This window comes from Haematobia irritans, chromosome 4 (genome assembly GCF_050003625.1).
Source record: "Haematobia irritans isolate KBUSLIRL chromosome 4, ASM5000362v1, whole genome shotgun sequence".
NCBI lineage: Eukaryota > Metazoa > Arthropoda > Insecta > Diptera > Muscidae > Haematobia > Haematobia irritans.
This window is the reverse complement of record NC_134400.1, coordinates 11,017,048-11,035,928: the sequence shown is the minus strand read 5'-3', so window position 1 is coordinate 11,035,928 and position 18,881 is coordinate 11,017,048. Positions and strand designations below refer to the sequence as shown.

Below are 18,881 nucleotides of genomic sequence, written 5' to 3'. Positions count from 1 at the left end.
TTGGTTGAAGTCGATTCAGATTTAGATATAGCTCCCATATATATCTTTCGCCCGATATGCACTTATATGGACCCAGAAGCCAGAGTTTTATCCCGATTAGCTTGAAATTTTGCACAAGGAGTACAATTGGTAGTATAGTCATGTGTGCCAAATTTGATTGAAATCGGTTCAGATTTAGATATAGCTTCCATATATATTTTTCGCTCGATATGGACTTATATGGCCCCAGAAGCCCGAGTTTTGGCCCAATTTGGTTGAAATTTTGCACAGGGAGTAGATTTAGCATTCTAGCTATGCGTGCCAAATTTGATTGAAATCGGTTCAGATTTATATATAGCTCCCATATATAGCTTTCGCCCGATTTACACTCATATGACCACAGAGGCCAATGTTTTGCTCCGATTTAGTTCAAATTTTGCACATGGAGTAGAATTAGCATTGTAGCTATGTCTGCCAAATTTGGTTGAAATCGGTTCAGATTTAGATATAGCTCCCATATATATGTTCTTCTGATTTCGACAAAAATGGTCAAAATACCACCATTTTCCTTGTAAAATCGCCACTGCTTAGTCGAAAAGTTGTAAAACTGACTCTGATTTTCCTAAACTTGTAATACATATATACGAAGCGATAAATCATAAATAAACTTTTGCGAAGTTTCCTTAAAATTGCTTCAGATTTAAATGTTTCCCATATTTTTTTACTAAAATTGTGTTCCACCCTAGTGCATTAGCCAACTTAAATTTTGAGTCTATAGATTTTGTAAAAGTCTATCAAATTCTGTCCAAATCGAATGATATTTAAATGTATGTATTTGGGACAAATCCTTGTATATAGCACCCAACACATTTGACGGATGTGATATGGTAACGAAAATTTAGATCTACAAAGTGGTGCAGGGTATAATATAGTCGGCCCCGCCCGACTTTAGACTTTCCTTACTTGTTTATAGTAACAAAATTTGACAAAATTTTCTATAGTAACAAAATTTTGACAAAATTTTTAATAGTAATAAAATTTTGGCAAAATTTTCTATGGAAATAAAATTTTGACAAAATCTTCTATAGTAATAGAATGTTGTCAAAATGTTCTCCAAATAAAATACAAACTCCTTGGGGAGTCTCATTTCAATATTTCGATGCAAACGGAAAGACAAAGTTAATATGCCGTCCATTGGAACCGTTTGTGAAACACTGCCTGATATACTAGCAAGAGAAGTAAAGGGGACAAAAAACGGAAATGTATTTCACATTTTCAATATGCCACATGTTCCACTTAATTATACTAATTAAGATTTACTTTGGTTTCACCATACACAAGTACACATATATCTACTCGCTCACACACACAGACAACCTTCAAATCGAGAGTGATGCCAAATATGGATAAATGTTCATTAACGGAAGTAAGATTTTGTTTTTCAGTTACCAAAAGAAGGTCGAAAGGATTCACCTTTAATCTGAAAAGATCATCCATTGGAAATCAACAACAGGACCAGCCTTTATTATGTTTCCTTGGGCTCATATATTCACAGATGCTAAAGCTCTTTACCATAACATAAAAGTGCTTCGGTATATAAGATGCTCGGATCTTCTCTCCCCAGCCTTTACCAAAATGATTTTATGAGTTTTTGTTGCAAATTAATTGTTGTTCATTGGATCGTTTAAAATGCTGATTCAGTTTCGTCATTATTAAAGATTAATATACCATTACATTGTCTATGACAGGCATTCAATATTGGCCATGTAGCAGCACAACAACGCCTGGAACAGGAGGCCCACGGGCAGCACAACCATCACCAATGTGAGTGTCGTTCTTTTACTTTTCCATCATATCATCATTCTGGATGGAATCACCATCATTATTATCATTACCAACGTCATTGTCATTATTCACATGCCCTGCCATTGACAGTGTAGGGTCATTGTGTCCTGGCCGTCAACCGATATCGTTATCCTTAGGACCATCAACATCGCATAGCATCGCTATTATCAGCCGTATCATCGTAAATTTTGATGATCTTTGAGTTGGGCGATTCAAGTGAATATACAAAACAGCATAAAGGGTGATATAGGTGAATAGATGTATGGATCAGGTCATGTGTGTATTAGGAGGGATCGTTGTTGGGATTTTGGAAAAAAAACGAAAAAATTCTTAAAACTCTTTATAAATTATGTTAGCCCACTTTATAGGTGTTTTTATTTCTACAGAAAATTTTGTCAAAATTTTATTTCTATAGAAAATTTTGTCAAAATTTTATTTCTATAGAAAATTTTGTGCAAATTTTATTTCTATAGAAAATTTTGTCAAAATTTTATTTATATAGAAAATTTTGTCAAAATATTATTTCTAAAAAAAATTTCGTAAAAATATTATTTCTATAGGAAATTTCGTAATAATTTTATTTCTATATAAAATTTTGTCACAATATTATTCCTATAAAAAATTTTGTCAGAATATTATTTCTATAGAAAAGTTTGTCAAAATTCTATTTGTACAGAAACTTTTGTCAAAATTTTATTTCTACAGAAAATTTTGTCAAAATTTTATTTCTATTGAAAATTTTATCAAAATTTTATTTTTATAAAAAATAGACAAATTTGTCAATTTTTTCTAAATTTTGCTAAAATTTAACTTCTATCAAAATTTTGTGAAAATTTTAATTCTGTAGAAAATTTTGTCAAAACTTTATTTCTATAGAAAATTGTATCAAAATTTTATTTCTTTGGAAAAATTTGTCAAATTTTTATTTCTATAGAAAATTTTGTCAACATTTTATTTCTATAGAAAATTTTATCAAAATTTTATTTCTATAGAAAATTTTATAAAAATTTTATTTCTATAAAAAATTGTGTCACAATATTATATCTACACAAAATTTTGGCAAAATTGTATTTCTATAAGAAATTTTGTCACAATAATTCTATAGACAGTTTTGTCAAAATTTTATTTCTATAGAAAATTTTGTCAGAATATTATTTCTATAGAAAAGTTTGCCAAAATTTTATTTCTACACAAAATTTTGTCAAAATTTTATTTCTACACAAAATTTTGTCAAAATTTTATTTCTACACAAAATTTTATTTCTACAGAATATGTTGCCAAAACTTTATTTGTGTAAAAATAAAATTTTTATTCTATAGAAATATCATTTTATTACTATAGAAAATTTTTGCAAAATTATATTTATATAGAAAATGTGTCAAAAGTTTATTTCTATAAAAAATTTGATATTAATTTTATTTTATAGAAAATTTTCGCAAAATTTTATTTCTATGAAGAATGTTGTCAAAATTGTATTTCTATGAAAAATGTTGTCAAGATATTATTTCTATAGAAAATTTTTCAAAATTTTACTACTATAAAAAATTTTGCCAAATTTTATTTCTGTAGAAAATTTTTTCAAAATTTTATTTCTATAGAAAACTTTGTCAAAATCTTATTTCATATTTTGGTCAACATTTTATTTCTATAGAAATTTTGGTCAAAATTTTATTTATATACAACATTTTCTCAAAAGTTTATGTCTATACAAGATTTTCTCAAATTTTTTTTCTATAGAAAATTTTCTCAAAATTTTATTTATATAGAAAATTTTGTGCAAATTTTATTTCTATAGAAAATTTTGTCAAAATTTTATTTATGTAGAAAATTTTGTGCAAATTTTATATCTATAGAAAATTTTGTGAAAATGTTATTTCTAAAGAAAATTTTGTCAAAACTTTATTTCTATAGAAAATTTTGTCAAAATTTTATTTCTATGGAAAATTTTGTCAAAACTTTATTTCTATAGAAAATTTTGTCAAAATTTTATTTCTATGGAAAATTTTGTCAAAATTTTATTCTATAGAAAATTTTGTCAAAATATTATTTATATAAAAAATTTTGGCAAATTTTATTTCTATAGGAAATTTTGTCAAAATTTTATTCTATAGAAAATTTTGTCAAAATATTATTTATGTAAAAAATTTTGTCACAATATTATTTCTATAATAAATTTTGGCAAAATTGTATTTCTATAAGAAATTTTGTCACAATAATTTTATAGACAGTTTTGTCAAAATTTTATTTCTATAGAAAATTTTGTCAGAGTAATATTTCTATAGAAAAGTTTGCCAAAATTTTATTTCTACACAAAATTTTGTCAAAATTTTATTTATTAAATGTTGTCAAAATATTATTTCTATAGAAAATTTTTCAAAATTTTACTACTATAAAAAATTTTGCCAAATTTTATTTCTGTAGAAAATTGTTTCAAAATTTTATTTCTATAGAAATTTTGGTCAAAATTTTATTTATATACAACATTTTCGCAAAAGTTTATGTATATACAAGATTTTCTCAATTTTTTTTTCTATAGAAAATTTTCTCAAAATTTTATTTCTATAGAAAATTTTGTCAAAATTTTATTTATGTAGAAAATTTTGTGCAAATTTTATATCTATAGAAAATTTTGTGAAAATGTTATTTCTAAAGAAAATTTTGTCAAAACTTTATTTCTATAGAAAATTTTGTCAAAATTTTATTTCTATGGAAAATTTAGTCAAAACTTTACTTTTATAGAAAATTTTGTCAAAATTTTATTTCTATGGAAAATTTTGTCAAAATTTGATTCTATAGAAAATTTTGTCAAAATATTATTTATATAAAAAATTTTGTCACAATATTATTTCTATAATAAATTTTGGCAAATTTTATTTCTATAGGAAATTTTGTCAAAATTTTATTACTATAGGAAATTTTGTCAATAAAGAATTTTGTCAAAATTTTATTTCTATTGAAAATTTTATAAAAATTTTATTTTTATAAAAAAAATAGACAAATTTGTCAATTTTTTCTAAATATTGTCAAAATTTTATTTTTATAGAAAATTTTGGCAATATTTTATTTCTATTGATAATTTTGTGAAAATTTTAATTCTGTATAAAATTTTGTCAAAATTTTATTTCTATAGAAAGTTGTATCAAAATTTTGTTTCTATAGAAAAATTTGTCAAATTTTTTTTCTATAGAAAATTGTATCAAAATTTTATTTCTATAGAAAAATTTGTCAAATTTTTATTTCTATAGAAAATTTTGTCAAAATATTATTTTCGATAGAAAATTTTATCAAAATTTTATTTCTATAGAAAATTTTATCAAAATGTTATTTCTATAGAAAATTATGTCAAAATATTATTTCTATAAAAAATTTTGTCACAATATTATTTCTACACAAAATTTTGGCAATTTTTTTTTCTATAGGAAATTTTGTCAAAATATTATTTCTATAGAAATAAAATACCAAAGGCACAACTTTAAAAGCACTTCCAGAAGATGCACTCCCAATGATGTCCTTTATTTTAACTTCCCAGGAAGTTCTTTTAATTCAATTTTTTATAACATGTTTTTTTCATACTTTTAATGGGTAATTTTAACTTTTTTGTTTCAAATAGGTTGCAAACAGAGTAAGAATTAATTTAATGGTTTAAATCATTTAAATTTCGTCGAAAGAAATGCTAAATCCAATCTGAAAAAATTGTGAATTTTTGAAAATATTTGAGATCAAACGTTCCGACAAGCGTTAGAATCCATTAAAAATTATAAAAAATTTTAAAAAATATTTATTTGAAAAAAATCACAGAATTTTTTAATTTACATCCAAAACATTGAATTTGGATCACACCTAAAGATGTGATGCAAATTCCATGCAACGGCTATTGAAATGGAGGACTTCCGTCCTATGACAAGCCGATGTTGAATTCATCCCTTCTGCGTCAATTTCCAAAAAGAACAAAAGAACGGATCCAAAAGAACATTTTCATTACTTTTTTGGCGACGCTTTTTTTTTGCTGGGATGGTCTAAGTGAGCCGAACTGTCACTATACCTAACTTACCTTTTGCCGACGCACCCTAGTGTCTATAAACTATGTGATTGTATATCCACATGGGGATATCATTTTTGCATGAGTGTAAACTTCAACGATGCATTTAAAGTTATGATTATGGTATTAGCCTCCATGAAAAATAACCAAAAGAAATTAGCAACAATTAACTGAGCTGAAATAGGCTATGGATGAATAAAGTTTATTAGAATCGGCTTAGAAGTATTTATGAATGACATAATGTGCAACCGATTTAATGACCCCTAAATAACCATAACAATGAAGGTTATAGTTTTGTTTTGTTTTTTTTTTCGATATTCGTAAATATAATTAGGGAGGAGTTTATTTTTGTTATTGTTTGTATTGACATTTTATACACTGAAAAAAAAAATTGACGTTAGCATAAAGATTTCCAGTCCCAAGAGGAGAGAGTTTGAAATAAATTTGCCAACTAAATGATGGCAAATTTATTTTAAACACACTCCTCTTGGGCTTATTACTTCCATAGAAAAAAAAGAAGCAAATGACATATCAGCCAAATCTTGAACTTCTAAATGCACAACAAAAAAACAGAAAATTGGCAATTGACATCGTTACTTATTTACCATAACAATGCGCAATAATGATTCCCCCAAACGTTTCGACAAAAAAGGGATGTTTTTTCTCAAAGCCACGAAAATTTGAAAAATTATGTCCAATCATTAAAAATGAAACGACGCAGAGCTAAAGTAGTAGGAGTACGAAAAATTCGTACATCAAATAAGAAGCAAAAAAAATAATATCATCAAATTAATTGTGCAAATTCATCGAAGCATAAAATTCATGCCTTGTTTGGAATAACCAGGCAAACCCCATCGCTACCAGTTTCACGCCTGCCAGCCACACTAGCAACAATCGGAGAGCTGTGAATGCATAAGGATGAAAAGGCGTAAAGGCCGTTACGTATTCGTAACGACATAATTACCAAATATAATTGGCCAATCAATTCGGACATTGCATACATTTATAACGTTAAGTGTGGTGTTTTTTTTCGGTTGTGAACAGCAAACCATGGGTCGTTGTTGGCCAGAGTCCTATAGACATCCCTCACAAACTCATTGTAAATATCTCGATACGCGTGGTTTATATGTCTCTGGTAAAACATTCAAGAAATTAACTATGAATTTCAGTTGAAGATATATGCTGGGAATAGTCATTCATAGTGAAAGGATTTGAAGGGGTTTCACCCATTTACCATAGAGCATGCCATGAAAGTACTATTCGGTTGGGGGGGAGGGTCAATGTGTTTCCCAACATAGGGCTTAAAATGCAAATTCAAGTAGGCTGGGATCAGACTCTGTTACGAAACGGAGCAGAAAATTACAAGAATTGGGCTGAAACAGCTTTAAAGTCGGAAGTCGAAAAATCAAAAGTCGACTTTTTGTCGAAGTCCTTGTAGTCGCAAAAATCAAACCTTCGACTTTTGATGTTGTTCAACATGGATTTATCGAGTTTTATTAGTAACCAAAATCGATTTCAAAGAGGATATCGCAAAGTGGACTTTAAATTGAAAAGCGAATCTTACGTAGGTCCGTTTATGCAGACAATTCAGCAAAATGTAGTGATTCAAATAGTAGAATTCAAAATTCAATAGTAGAAACAAACTTTTCGAATTTTTGGAAATTTTGAAAATTTTGTTAACTTTTAATATCGGTATTTGCAAAAGTTCTAAACTGGATTTGTTTCAAAGCCTCGGAATCAAATTTTCTAAAAAAAAATCGTTACCTCATCAGTCAACATTTACACAAATCGATTTGTTCGAAAATCTCAAAATCGACTTTTTCAACTGTTGAAGGAAATTTGTTTACTTGCAAAATCGACATTTGCAAAAGTCGATTTTTTCCAAAGTTTCAAAATCGACTTTTGAAAATTTTGTCGAATGTCGTATTTCCTGTTGTCACAAAAATCAAAAATACGCTTTTTATACCCACCACAAAGAATGGGTGGGGGGGGGGGGGGGGTATATTATTTTTATACCCACCACCATAGAATGGTGACGGGGGTATAATAAGTTCGTCATTCCGTTTGTAACACATCGAAATATCGATTTCCGACTATATAAAGTATATATATTCTTGATCAGGGAGAAATTCTAAGACGATATAAAGATGTCCGTCTGTCTGTCTGTTGTAATCACGCTACAGTCTTCAATAATGAAGCAATCATGCTGAAATTTTGCACAAACTCGTCTTTTGTCTATAGCCAGGTCAAGTTCGAAGATGGGCTATATCGGTCCAGGTTTTGATATAGTCCCCATATAAACCGCCCTCCCGATTTGGGGTCTTGTGTTTATAGAAATCGTAGTTTTTATCCAATTTGCCTGAAATTTGAAATCTAGAGGTATTTTATGACCATAAAGAGGTGTGCCAAAAATGGTGAGTAGCGGTCCATGTTTTGGTATAGCCCCCATATAGACCGATCTCCCGATTTTATTTCTTGGGCTTATAGAAACCGCAGTTTTTATTCAATTTACCTGAAATTGGAAATCTAGAGGTATTGTAGGACCACAAATACGTGTGCCAAAAATGGTGAGTAGCGGTCCATGTTTTGGTATAGCCCCCATATAGACCGATCTCCCGATTTTATTTCTTGGGCTTATAGAAACCGCAGTTTTTATTCAATTTACCTGAAATTGGAAATCTAGAGGTATTGTAGGACCACAAATACGTGTGCCGAAAATTGTGAGTATCGGTCCATATTTTGGTATAGTCCCCATATAAACCGCCCTCCCGATTTGGGGTTTTGTGTTTATAGAAATCGTAGTTTTTATCCAATTTGCCTGAAATTTGAAATCTAGAGGTATTTTATGACCATAAAGAGGTGTGCCAAAAATGGTGAGTAGCGGTCCATGTTTTGGTATAGCCCCATATAGACCGATCTCCCGATTTTACTTCTTGGGCTTATAGAAACCGCAGTTTTTATTCAATTTACCTGAAATTGGAAATCTAGAGGTATTGTAGGACCACAAATACGTGTGCCAAAAATGGTGAGTAGCGGTCCATGTTTTGGTATAGCCCCCATATAGACCGATCTCCCGATTTTACTTCTTGGGCTTATAGAAACCGCAGTTTTTATTCAATTTACCTGAAATTGGAAATCTAGAGGTATTGTAGGACCACAAATACGTGTGCCAAAAATTGTGAGTATCGGTCCATTTTTTGGTATAGCCCCCATATAGACCGATCTCCCGATTTTACTTCTTGGGCTTATAGAAACCGCAGTTTTTATTCAATTTACCTGAAATTGGAAATCTAGAGGTATTGTAGGACCACAAATACGTGTGCCGAAAATTGTGAGTATCGGTCCATATTTTGGTATAACCCCCATATAGACCGATCTCCCGATTTTACTTCTTGGGCTTATAGAAACCGCAGTTTTTATTCAATTTACCTGAAATTGGAAATCAAGAGGTATTGTAGGACCACAAATACGTGTGCCGATAATTGTGAGTATCGGTCCATATTTTGGTATAGCCCCCATATAGACCGATCTCCCGATTTTACTTCTTGGGCTTATAGAAACCGCAGTTTTTATTCAATTTACCTGAAATTGGAAATCTAGAGGTATTGTAGGACCACAAATACGTGTGCCGAAAATTGTGAGTATCGGTCCATATTTTGGTATAGCCCCCATATAAAACGACCTCCCGATTTGGGGTCTTGGGCTTACAGAAACCGTAGTTTTTATCCAATTTGTCTGAAATGGGAAATCTAGAGGTATTTTCTGGTCATAAAGAGGTGTGCCGAAAACGGTGAGTATCGGTCCATATTTTAGTATAGCCCCCATAAGAACGATCTCCCGATTTAACTCCTTGGGTTTCTGGAAATCGTAGTTTTTATCTGATTTGCCTGAAATTGTAAATATTCTGGTATTTTAGGTTCACAAAAACGTGTATCGGATTAAGTTTTTATTTGGTCCATTTGGTAATGCCTCCATATAGACCGACTTCACTTCTTGAGGGTGTAGAAGGCGCACTGATCATGAAAATTGCTTGTATCTCAATGTAAAATTTCCAGATTTTACTTCTACAGATTTAAGATTTCAAATCAAGACGTTATTTTATAATTTTCTTGCACACTTACAAGAGATGTTAATGATTCCTCTAAAACTCAAACAAAAATGGTTCTAATAAATCCAGAATCTGATATAGTCCTCATAGGTGAAATCTTTAAATTTATCTTCGGGAAGTGTCCTCAAGTCATCAAGCCCTCCTGAAATTTCAAAGGAAACCCTAGTATTTGGTTCATGGTGGTGGGTATTTAAGATTCAGCCCGGCCGAACTTAGTGCTGTATATACTTGTCATTCCGTTTGTAACACATCGAAATATTGCTGTAAGACCCTATAAAGTATATATATTCTGGATCGTGCTGAAATTCTGAGGCGATCTAAGCATGTCCGTCCGTCCGTCTGTTGAAATCACGCTAATTTCCGAACGAAACAAGCTATCGACTTGAAACTTAGCACAAGTAGTTGTTATTGATGTAGGTCAGATGGTATTGCAAATGGGTCATATCGGTTCACTTTTACGTATAGCCCCCATATAAACCGATCCCCCGATTTGGCTTGCGGAGCCTCTAAGGGAAGCAAATTTCATCCGATCCGGCTAAAATTTGGTACATTGTGTTAGTATATGGTCTCTAAAAACCATGCAAAAATTGGTCCACATCGGTCCATAATTATATATAGCCCCCATATAAACCGATCCCCCGATTTGGCTTGCGGAGCCTCTAAGATAAGCATATTTCATCCAATCCAGCTGAAATTTGGTACATGGTGTTGGTATATGGTCTCTAACAACCATGCCAGAATTGGTCCATATCGGTTTATAATTATATATAGCTCCCATATAAACCGATCCCCAGATTTGGCTTGCGGAGTCTCTAAGAGAAGCAAATTTATCTAATCCGGTTGAAATTTGGTACGTGGTGTTAGTATATAATCTCTAACAAACATGCCAGAATTGGTCCACATCGGTCCATAATTATATATATCCCCAATATAAACCGATCCCCAGATTTGACTTGCGGAGCCTCTAAGAGAACCAAAGTTAATCCGATTCGGCTGAAATTTGGTACATGGTGTTAGTATATGGTCTCTAAAAACCATGCAAAAATTGGTCCACATCGGTCCATAATTATATATAGCCCCCATATAAACCGATCCCCAGATTTGGCTTGCGAAGCCTCTAAGAGAAGCAAATTTCATCCAATCCGGTTGATACGTGGTGTTAGTATATAATCTCTAACAACCATGCAAAATTTGGTCCATATCGGTTCATAATTATATATCCCCCATATAAACCGATCCCCAGATTTGACCTCCGTAGCCTCTTGAAGGAGCAAAATTCATCTGATCCGGTTGAAATTTGGTACATTCCACTAGTATATGGCCGATAAAAACCATGACAAAATTGATCTATATTATATATAGCGCCTTAATTAACCGATCCCCAATAACAGAATAATCACGATTGCCACTCGAGCCAAAAATAATTTACCAAAATTTTATTGCCATAGAAAATTTTGTCAAAATTTTATATTTCTATAGAAAAGTTTGTAAAAATTGTATTTCTACAGAAAATTTTGTCAACATTTTATTTCTTTAGAAATTTTATCAAAATATAATTTCTATACAAAATTTTGTTAAGATTTTAATTGAATTAAAAAAAAATATATTCAATCAAAAATTTAATTGAAACAAAATTCAAGCACAAAACTTAATTGTGTCAATTAATTTTTTAATTGAGTGATACTATCATTTCCGTGATTGAAAACATTTCAATTAAAAATTAATGGAATCAATTAATTTCATGATATAAGGCAACATTTTTTTTTTATAATAAAGGGTGGTTAAATTGTAAGGGTCGATGTTGAATGTGAACCACACCTAAACGCCAAGTTTTTTCCGAATTTTATTTGACATTTCTCTATTTCAGACTTACTCAATTTGAACCATGGAGAGATACACAATCCAACAACGTGTTAAATGGTTCCAAGAAATGGCAACAGTGGATGATCAATTTTCGAAGAAAATCATCTTCAGTGATGAGGCACATTTTCACCCCAGTGGATGCGTCAATAAACAGAATTGCCGCATTTGGGCGAATGAGAATCCAAGAGCGATTGTCGAAAAACCAATGCACCCACAAAGAGTGACTGTTTGGTGCGGTTTATGCGATGGCGGCGGCATCATCGGGCCGTATTTTTTCCAAAATGAGGCCGGTCAGGCAGTTACTGTGAATGGTGTTCGCTATCGTGAGATGATAACGAATTTTTTATGGCCCGATATGTGGTTTCAGCAGGACAGTGCCACTTGCCACACAGCTAACGAAACAACGGCTCTTTTGCGCAACAAATTCAATGACCGTGTTATCTCACGTAATGGCGATATCAATTGGCCGCCAAGATCATGTGATTTGACACCGTTGGACTTTTTTCTTTGGGGTTATATGAAAGAAAAGTTGTACGTCGATAAGCCAGCAACAATTCAAGAGCTAAAGGATGATATAATTCGACACATTAACGGCATAGAACCTCCATTATGCCTCAGCGTCAATGAAAATTTGGACCATCGGATGAAGGTGTGCCACCGAGGTCGCGGCGCCCATTTGGCCGATATTTTGTTCCATACATAATTGTGTAATACCAATATATAATAATAAACTAAAATTACAATAATTTCCTAAATAGTTTGTGTTTTATTCAAAATCAACATCGGCCCTTGAAATTTTAACCACCCTTTACTTAAATACTTATTGGAGCACCCTCATAACCTAATCAATATTTTACATGGATGAAAATTGTGATATATTACAAACGGAAGGACCAACTTAATGTACTCTCCCTGCCATGATGATTTTGATTCTGGTATAATTAGAAATTATTTCTATGACTTCACATCACAGTCTATTTCTTGGTTTGCCTTAATTTACTCCTTCACTTTGAATTTGTATGAAACAAGTGAAACATATTGCTACAATAACGGTAAAAGTTTTACAAAACATTTTTCTGTTATTTCTGGAAGCTTGTATAGAATCCTTTTTTTAAATTTTTTTATCCTTCACTTCCCTTCCCTTCGTGTTTTTTTTTTTGTTGATTTTGACACGACGTTTTCTTTATTCAAAAACCACCAAGCTGTCGCCTATTGGTGGAGAAGAAATAACAAAAAAAAAACGACACGAGGTATATTTTCCAGAAACAAAAGGACGAGTGTTAAAACAAAACCAAAAAAAGCAAAAAGTTTTTAAAACAAAAATTACAAGCCTTCAGAAAAGTTTTGTCTCTTCATTATTTCAACATCATGCGAAAACTCATTGTGGTAACTTTGCATTTTTCATGGACTGACTGGAGGAAAACAGCCGAAACTTTTTCTTTCTCCGGTTGGTTTTGCACTTTGGATTTTGCTATCACTGTTGTTACTTCACACATCCTACTTAGCACTTGCTGGGACCTAAAACACACAAGAGGAAGATTTAGTTTGGGCGTCTTTTTGGCATTTTTTTTTTGGCAATTTTTTCTTCAAACAACAAGATATTCGAGCAGTGAATGCCATCTATAAAATGTGACCATAGCTATTAGCTATAATGATTGACCGGAAACATTCAGATTGAGCACATTGCTTCTAACTGTAATGATTGGCCGGATATGTAAATTTTTTAGCTTTGCAGCGACATTACCACTCGAGTCAAAAATAACCTACCAACAATTTTAAGAAAATTCTACCACAATCTATCAAATTGAAGAAAAAACAAGTATATACGGCCGTAAGTTCGGCCAGGCCGAAGCTTATGTACCCTCCACCATGGATTGCGTAGAAACTTCTACTGAAGACTGTCATATACAATCGAATTATTTGGGTTGCGGTAACACTTGCCGATGGCAAGGTATCTTAAAACTTCCTAACATCGTAATATATACCACATAGTCCATACGTGGTATATATTAAACTAAAAAAGGCCGATTAAATACGTATATAATTAAGTTTAAAGTTTCTATAGAAATAAAATTTTGACAAAATAAAATTTTGACAACATTTTCTATAGAAGTAAAATTTGGAAAAAATTTTCTATAGAAATAAAATTTGGATAAAATTTTCTATAGAAATAAAATTCTGACAAAATTTTCTATAGAAATAAAATTTTGACAAAATTTTCTATAGAAATAAAATTCTGACAAAATTTTCTATAGAAATAACATTTTGACAAAATTTTCTATAGAAATAACATTTTGACAATGTTTTCTATAAAAATGAAATTTTGGTAGATTATTTTTGGCTCGAGTGGCAACAATGATTAAGAACCGATAAGGACCAATTTTTGTGTGATTGAGGATCGCCTATATATAACTATAGACCGATATGGATAAACTTTGGCATGTTTATTAGCGGCCTTATACTAACACCACGTTGCGAATTTCAAGCGGATCGGATGAATTTTGCTCCTCTAAGAGGCTCCGGAGATCAAATCTGGGGAACGGTTTACATGGGGGCTATATATAATTATGGACCGATATGGACCAATTCTTGCGTGTTTGTTGGAGACCACATTCTAACACCACGTTCCAAATTTCAACCGGATCGGATGAATTTTGCTCCTCCAAGAGGCTCCGCAAGCCAAATCGGAGGATCGGTTTATATGGGGGCTATATATAATTATGGACCGATGGGGACCAATTTTTGCATGGTCATTAGAGAACATATACTAACATCACGTACCAAATTTCAGCCGGATTGGATGAAATTTGCTTCTCTTAGCGGCCTCGCAAGCCAAATCGGGGGATCGGTTTATATGGGGGCTATATATAATTATGGACCGATGTGGACCAATTTTTGCATGGTTTTTAGAGACCATCTACTGACACCATGTACCAAATTTCAGCCGGATCGGATGAAATTTGCTTCTCTTAGAGGCCTCGCAAGCTAAATCGGGGGATCGGTTTATATGGGGGCTATGTATAATTATGCACCGATGTGGACCAATTTTTGCATGGTTGTTAGAGACCATATACTAACACTATGTACCAAATTTCAGCCAGATCGGCTGAAATTTGCTTCTCTTTGAGGCTCCGCAAGGCAAATCTGGGGATCGGTTTATATGGGGGCTATATATAATTATGGACCCATGTGGACCAATTTTTGCATGGTCATTAGAGAACATATACCAACACCATGTACCAAATTTCAACCGGATCGGATGAAATTTTCGTTTCTTAGAGGCTCCGCAAGCCAAATCGGGGGATCGGTTTATATGGTGGCTATATATAATTATGGACCGATGTGGACCAAGTTTTCCGTGGTCATTAGAGAACCTATACCAATACCATGTACCAAATTTCAGTCGGATCGGATGAAATTTGGTTCTCTTAGAGACTCCGCAAGCCATACGTAAAAGTGGACCGATATAGACCAATTTTTGCATGGTTGTTATAGACCATATACTAACACCATGTTCCAAATTTCAGCCGGATCGGATGAAATTTGCTTCTCTTAGAGCGATCGCAAGCCAAATCGGGGGATCGGTTTATATGGGGGCTATATATAATTATGGACCGATGTGGACCAATTTTTGCATGGTTTTTAGAGACCATCTACTGACACCATGTACCAAATTTCAGCCGGATCGGATGAAATTTGCTTCTCTTAGAGGCCTCGCAAGCCAAATCGGGGGATCGGTTTATATGGGGGCTATATATAATTATGCACCGATGTGGACCAATTTTTGCATGGTTGTTAGAGACCATATACTAACACTATGTACCAAATTTCAGCCAGATCGGCTGAAATTTGCTTCTCTTTGAGGCTCCGCAAGGCAAATCTGGGGATCGGTTTATATGGGGGCTATATATAATTATGGACCCATGTGGACCAATTTTTGCATGGTCATTAGAGAACATATACCAACACCATGTACCAAATTTCAGCCGGATCGGATGAAAGTTTCGTTTCTTAGAGGCTCCGCAAGCCAAATCGGGGGATCGGTTTATATGGGGGCTATATATAATTATGGACCGATGTGGACCAATTTTTGCATGGTTGTTAGAGACCATATACTAACACCATGTTCCAAATTTCAGCCGGATCGGATGAAATTTGCTTCTCTTAGAGCGATCGCAAGCCAAATCGGGGGATCGTTTTATATGGGGGCCATATGTAATTATGGACCGATATGGACCAATTTTTGCATGGTTGTTAGAGACCATATACTAACACCATGTTCCAAATTTCAGCCGGATCGGATGAAATTTGCTTCTCTTAGAGCGATCGCAAGCCAAATCGGGGGATCGTTTTATATGGGGGCTATATGTAATTATGGACCGATATGGACCAATTTTTGCATGGTTGTTAGAGACCATATACTAACACCATGTTCCAAATTTCGGCCGGATCGGATGAAATTTGCTTCTCTTAGAGCGATCGCAAGCCAAATCGGGGGATCGGTTTATATGGGGGCTATATATAATTATGGACCGATGTGGACCAATTTTTGCATGGTTGTTAGAGACCATATACTAACACCATGTTCCAAATTTCAGCCGGATCGGATGAAATTTGCTTCTCTTAGAGCGATCGCAAGCCAAAGCGGGGGATCGTTTTATATGGGGGCTATATGTAATTATGGACCGATATGGACCAATTTTTGCATGGTTGTTAGAGACCATATACTAACACCATGTTCCAAATTTCAGCCGGATCGGATAAAATTTGCTTCTCTTAGAGCAATCGCAAGCTAAATTTGGGGGTCCGTTTATATGGTGGCTATACGTAAAAGGGGACCAATATGGCCCATTTGCAATACCATCCGATCAATAACAACTACCTCTGCCAAGTTTCAAGTCGATAGCTTGTTTCGTTCGGAAGTTAGTGTGATTTCAACAGACGGACGGACGGACGGACGGACATGCTTGGATCGACTCAGAATTTCACCACGACCCAGAATATATATACTTTATGGGGTCTTAGAGCAATATTTCGATGTTTTACAAACAGAATGACAAAGTTAATATACCCCCATCCTATGGTGGAGGGTATAATAATATGCATTTAATACTAGCGACACCATCTATGTGTCAGACCGGGGACTTATCAGCCAACCTGTTATTTCATCCGATTCGGTTGAAATGTGGTAAACGAAAATTGCTTCACCTCGGCTCAGAATTATTTATAGTCTCCTCTATATAAACCTATCAACCGACCATATCATATAGGTTAACTTACAATTTAGAAGAGAATGTTATGAAAAGTTACCACAACCCAAGTAATTCGATTGTGGATAACAGTCTTTAGTGGAACTTTCTACGCAATCCATGGTGGAGAGAACATAAGATTCGCTTCGGCCGTATAAACTTGTATTTTAATTACTTTTTTGTAGACAATATGTGATTTGTGTACACCAATCTATCACGTAGAGGAAAAATAAAAAAAAATATATATTATTATTTTTTTTTTTTTTAATTTCCCTTGATTGCTTAATAGGCATATGAATGCCTTTGTAGTCTGTCTGTTTTTTTTGTTTTTTTAATAATGATATTATAATAAGCAAATAATGCACAGATGGCAAAACAAATTCAACTAACATTGATTGTTCCGAATAACATTTAGGGGAAATTCCTATACTCGACCACAATCGAAGAGAAATTCTGATATTCGTTTTGTGCAGCTATCTCCCAAGGTGGACATATTAAAATGCATTTAATAGTGAAACTTTTAATTCCTATCATCATTGGCTCCATGATATTTTGCATCAACGCAGCTAAGGTATGATACAAATGGCAAAAAACCATTATAATTCTTTGCATTTTGCATTCTCTTCAATCTAGAAACCCGGTAAAAAATTTTATTTCATTTCGACACATGTAGAATTCAATCCCATCTATATAACCGAACATAAACTTGATATTGTAACAAATAACACATTGGATGTAATTTTGAATTTGCCTGAAGATTACCAATATGATCCATGGTCTAATATTGTTATGGCAAGTAAGAAGCGAAAACTAGAGGAATATCGTGTACTCTTGCAATATGATGTGAATATATGTACGATTTTGGGTAAAGGCAGTGCCGCCTATATTTCACTTTGGATACAAAACTTTTTAAAATATGGCAATTTACCCAAAACTTGTCCTATCCTTAAGGTAACTACGGTAGATGACTTCCATATTGAAGTGTGCTGGGCACTTAGTATTTTTTCTTATTTCTAGGGCAACTATTCGTGGCATGATCTTAAGGTCGATAAATTGAGTGTGCCAGATTTTTTACCCACATCACTCTATCGGGCTACTATTGATACATATTTCCGAATAGGCCGAAAAAGGGAATCTGTTGCCAATTTAACAATATTCATGGAACTGAAATAGATGCTGTAAAACATAAATTTTATACTAAATATGTTAATTATTAAGGTGGTGGATATTAAAAGATAAATCTGTGAGTAATAATAAATAAAGTTCAATGTCTGGGAAACCGACTAACAGGTTGGCTGATAAGTCCCCGGTCTAACAAAGAAAAACACATTTTTTTTTTGTCAAAATTCGTTTTTATTATTCAACATAGTTCCCTTCAAGAGCGATACAACGATTATAACGACCTTCCTATTTTTTGATACCCTTCGGTTTTGCCTCAAAATAGGCCTCAGTTTCGGCGATCACCTCTTCATTGCAGCCAAATTTTTTCCCTGTGAGCATCCTTTTGAGGTCTGAGAACAAGAAAAAGTCGCTGGGGGCCAGATCTGGAGAATACGGTGGATGGGGAAGCAATTCGAAGCCCAATTCATGAATTTTTGCCATCGTTCTCAATGACTTGTGGCACGGTGCGTTGTCTTGGTGGAACAACACTTTTTTCTTCTTCATATGGGGCCTCTTTGCCGCGATTTCGACCTTCAAACGCTCCAATAACGCCATATAATAGTCACTGTTGATGGTTTTTCCCTACTCAAGATAATCGATAAAAATTATTCCATGCGCATCCCAATAAACAGAGGCC

At 33.1% G+C, this 18,881-nt stretch overlaps 1 protein-coding gene across 1 annotated transcript; it reads left to right on the top strand.

Annotated features, from left to right (window-relative positions):
• Window positions 1-17,582: 17,582 nt before the first annotated feature.
• On the top strand, window positions 17,583-18,256 carry LOC142235293 (uncharacterized). Its single transcript, XM_075306544.1, has 3 exons — window positions 17,583-17,654; window positions 17,717-18,034; window positions 18,101-18,256. The coding sequence occupies exons 1-3, from the start codon at window positions 17,583-17,585 to the stop codon at window positions 18,254-18,256; spliced, it is 546 nt and encodes a 181-aa protein (XP_075162659.1).
• The last annotated feature ends 625 nt before the right edge of the window (window positions 18,257-18,881 follow it).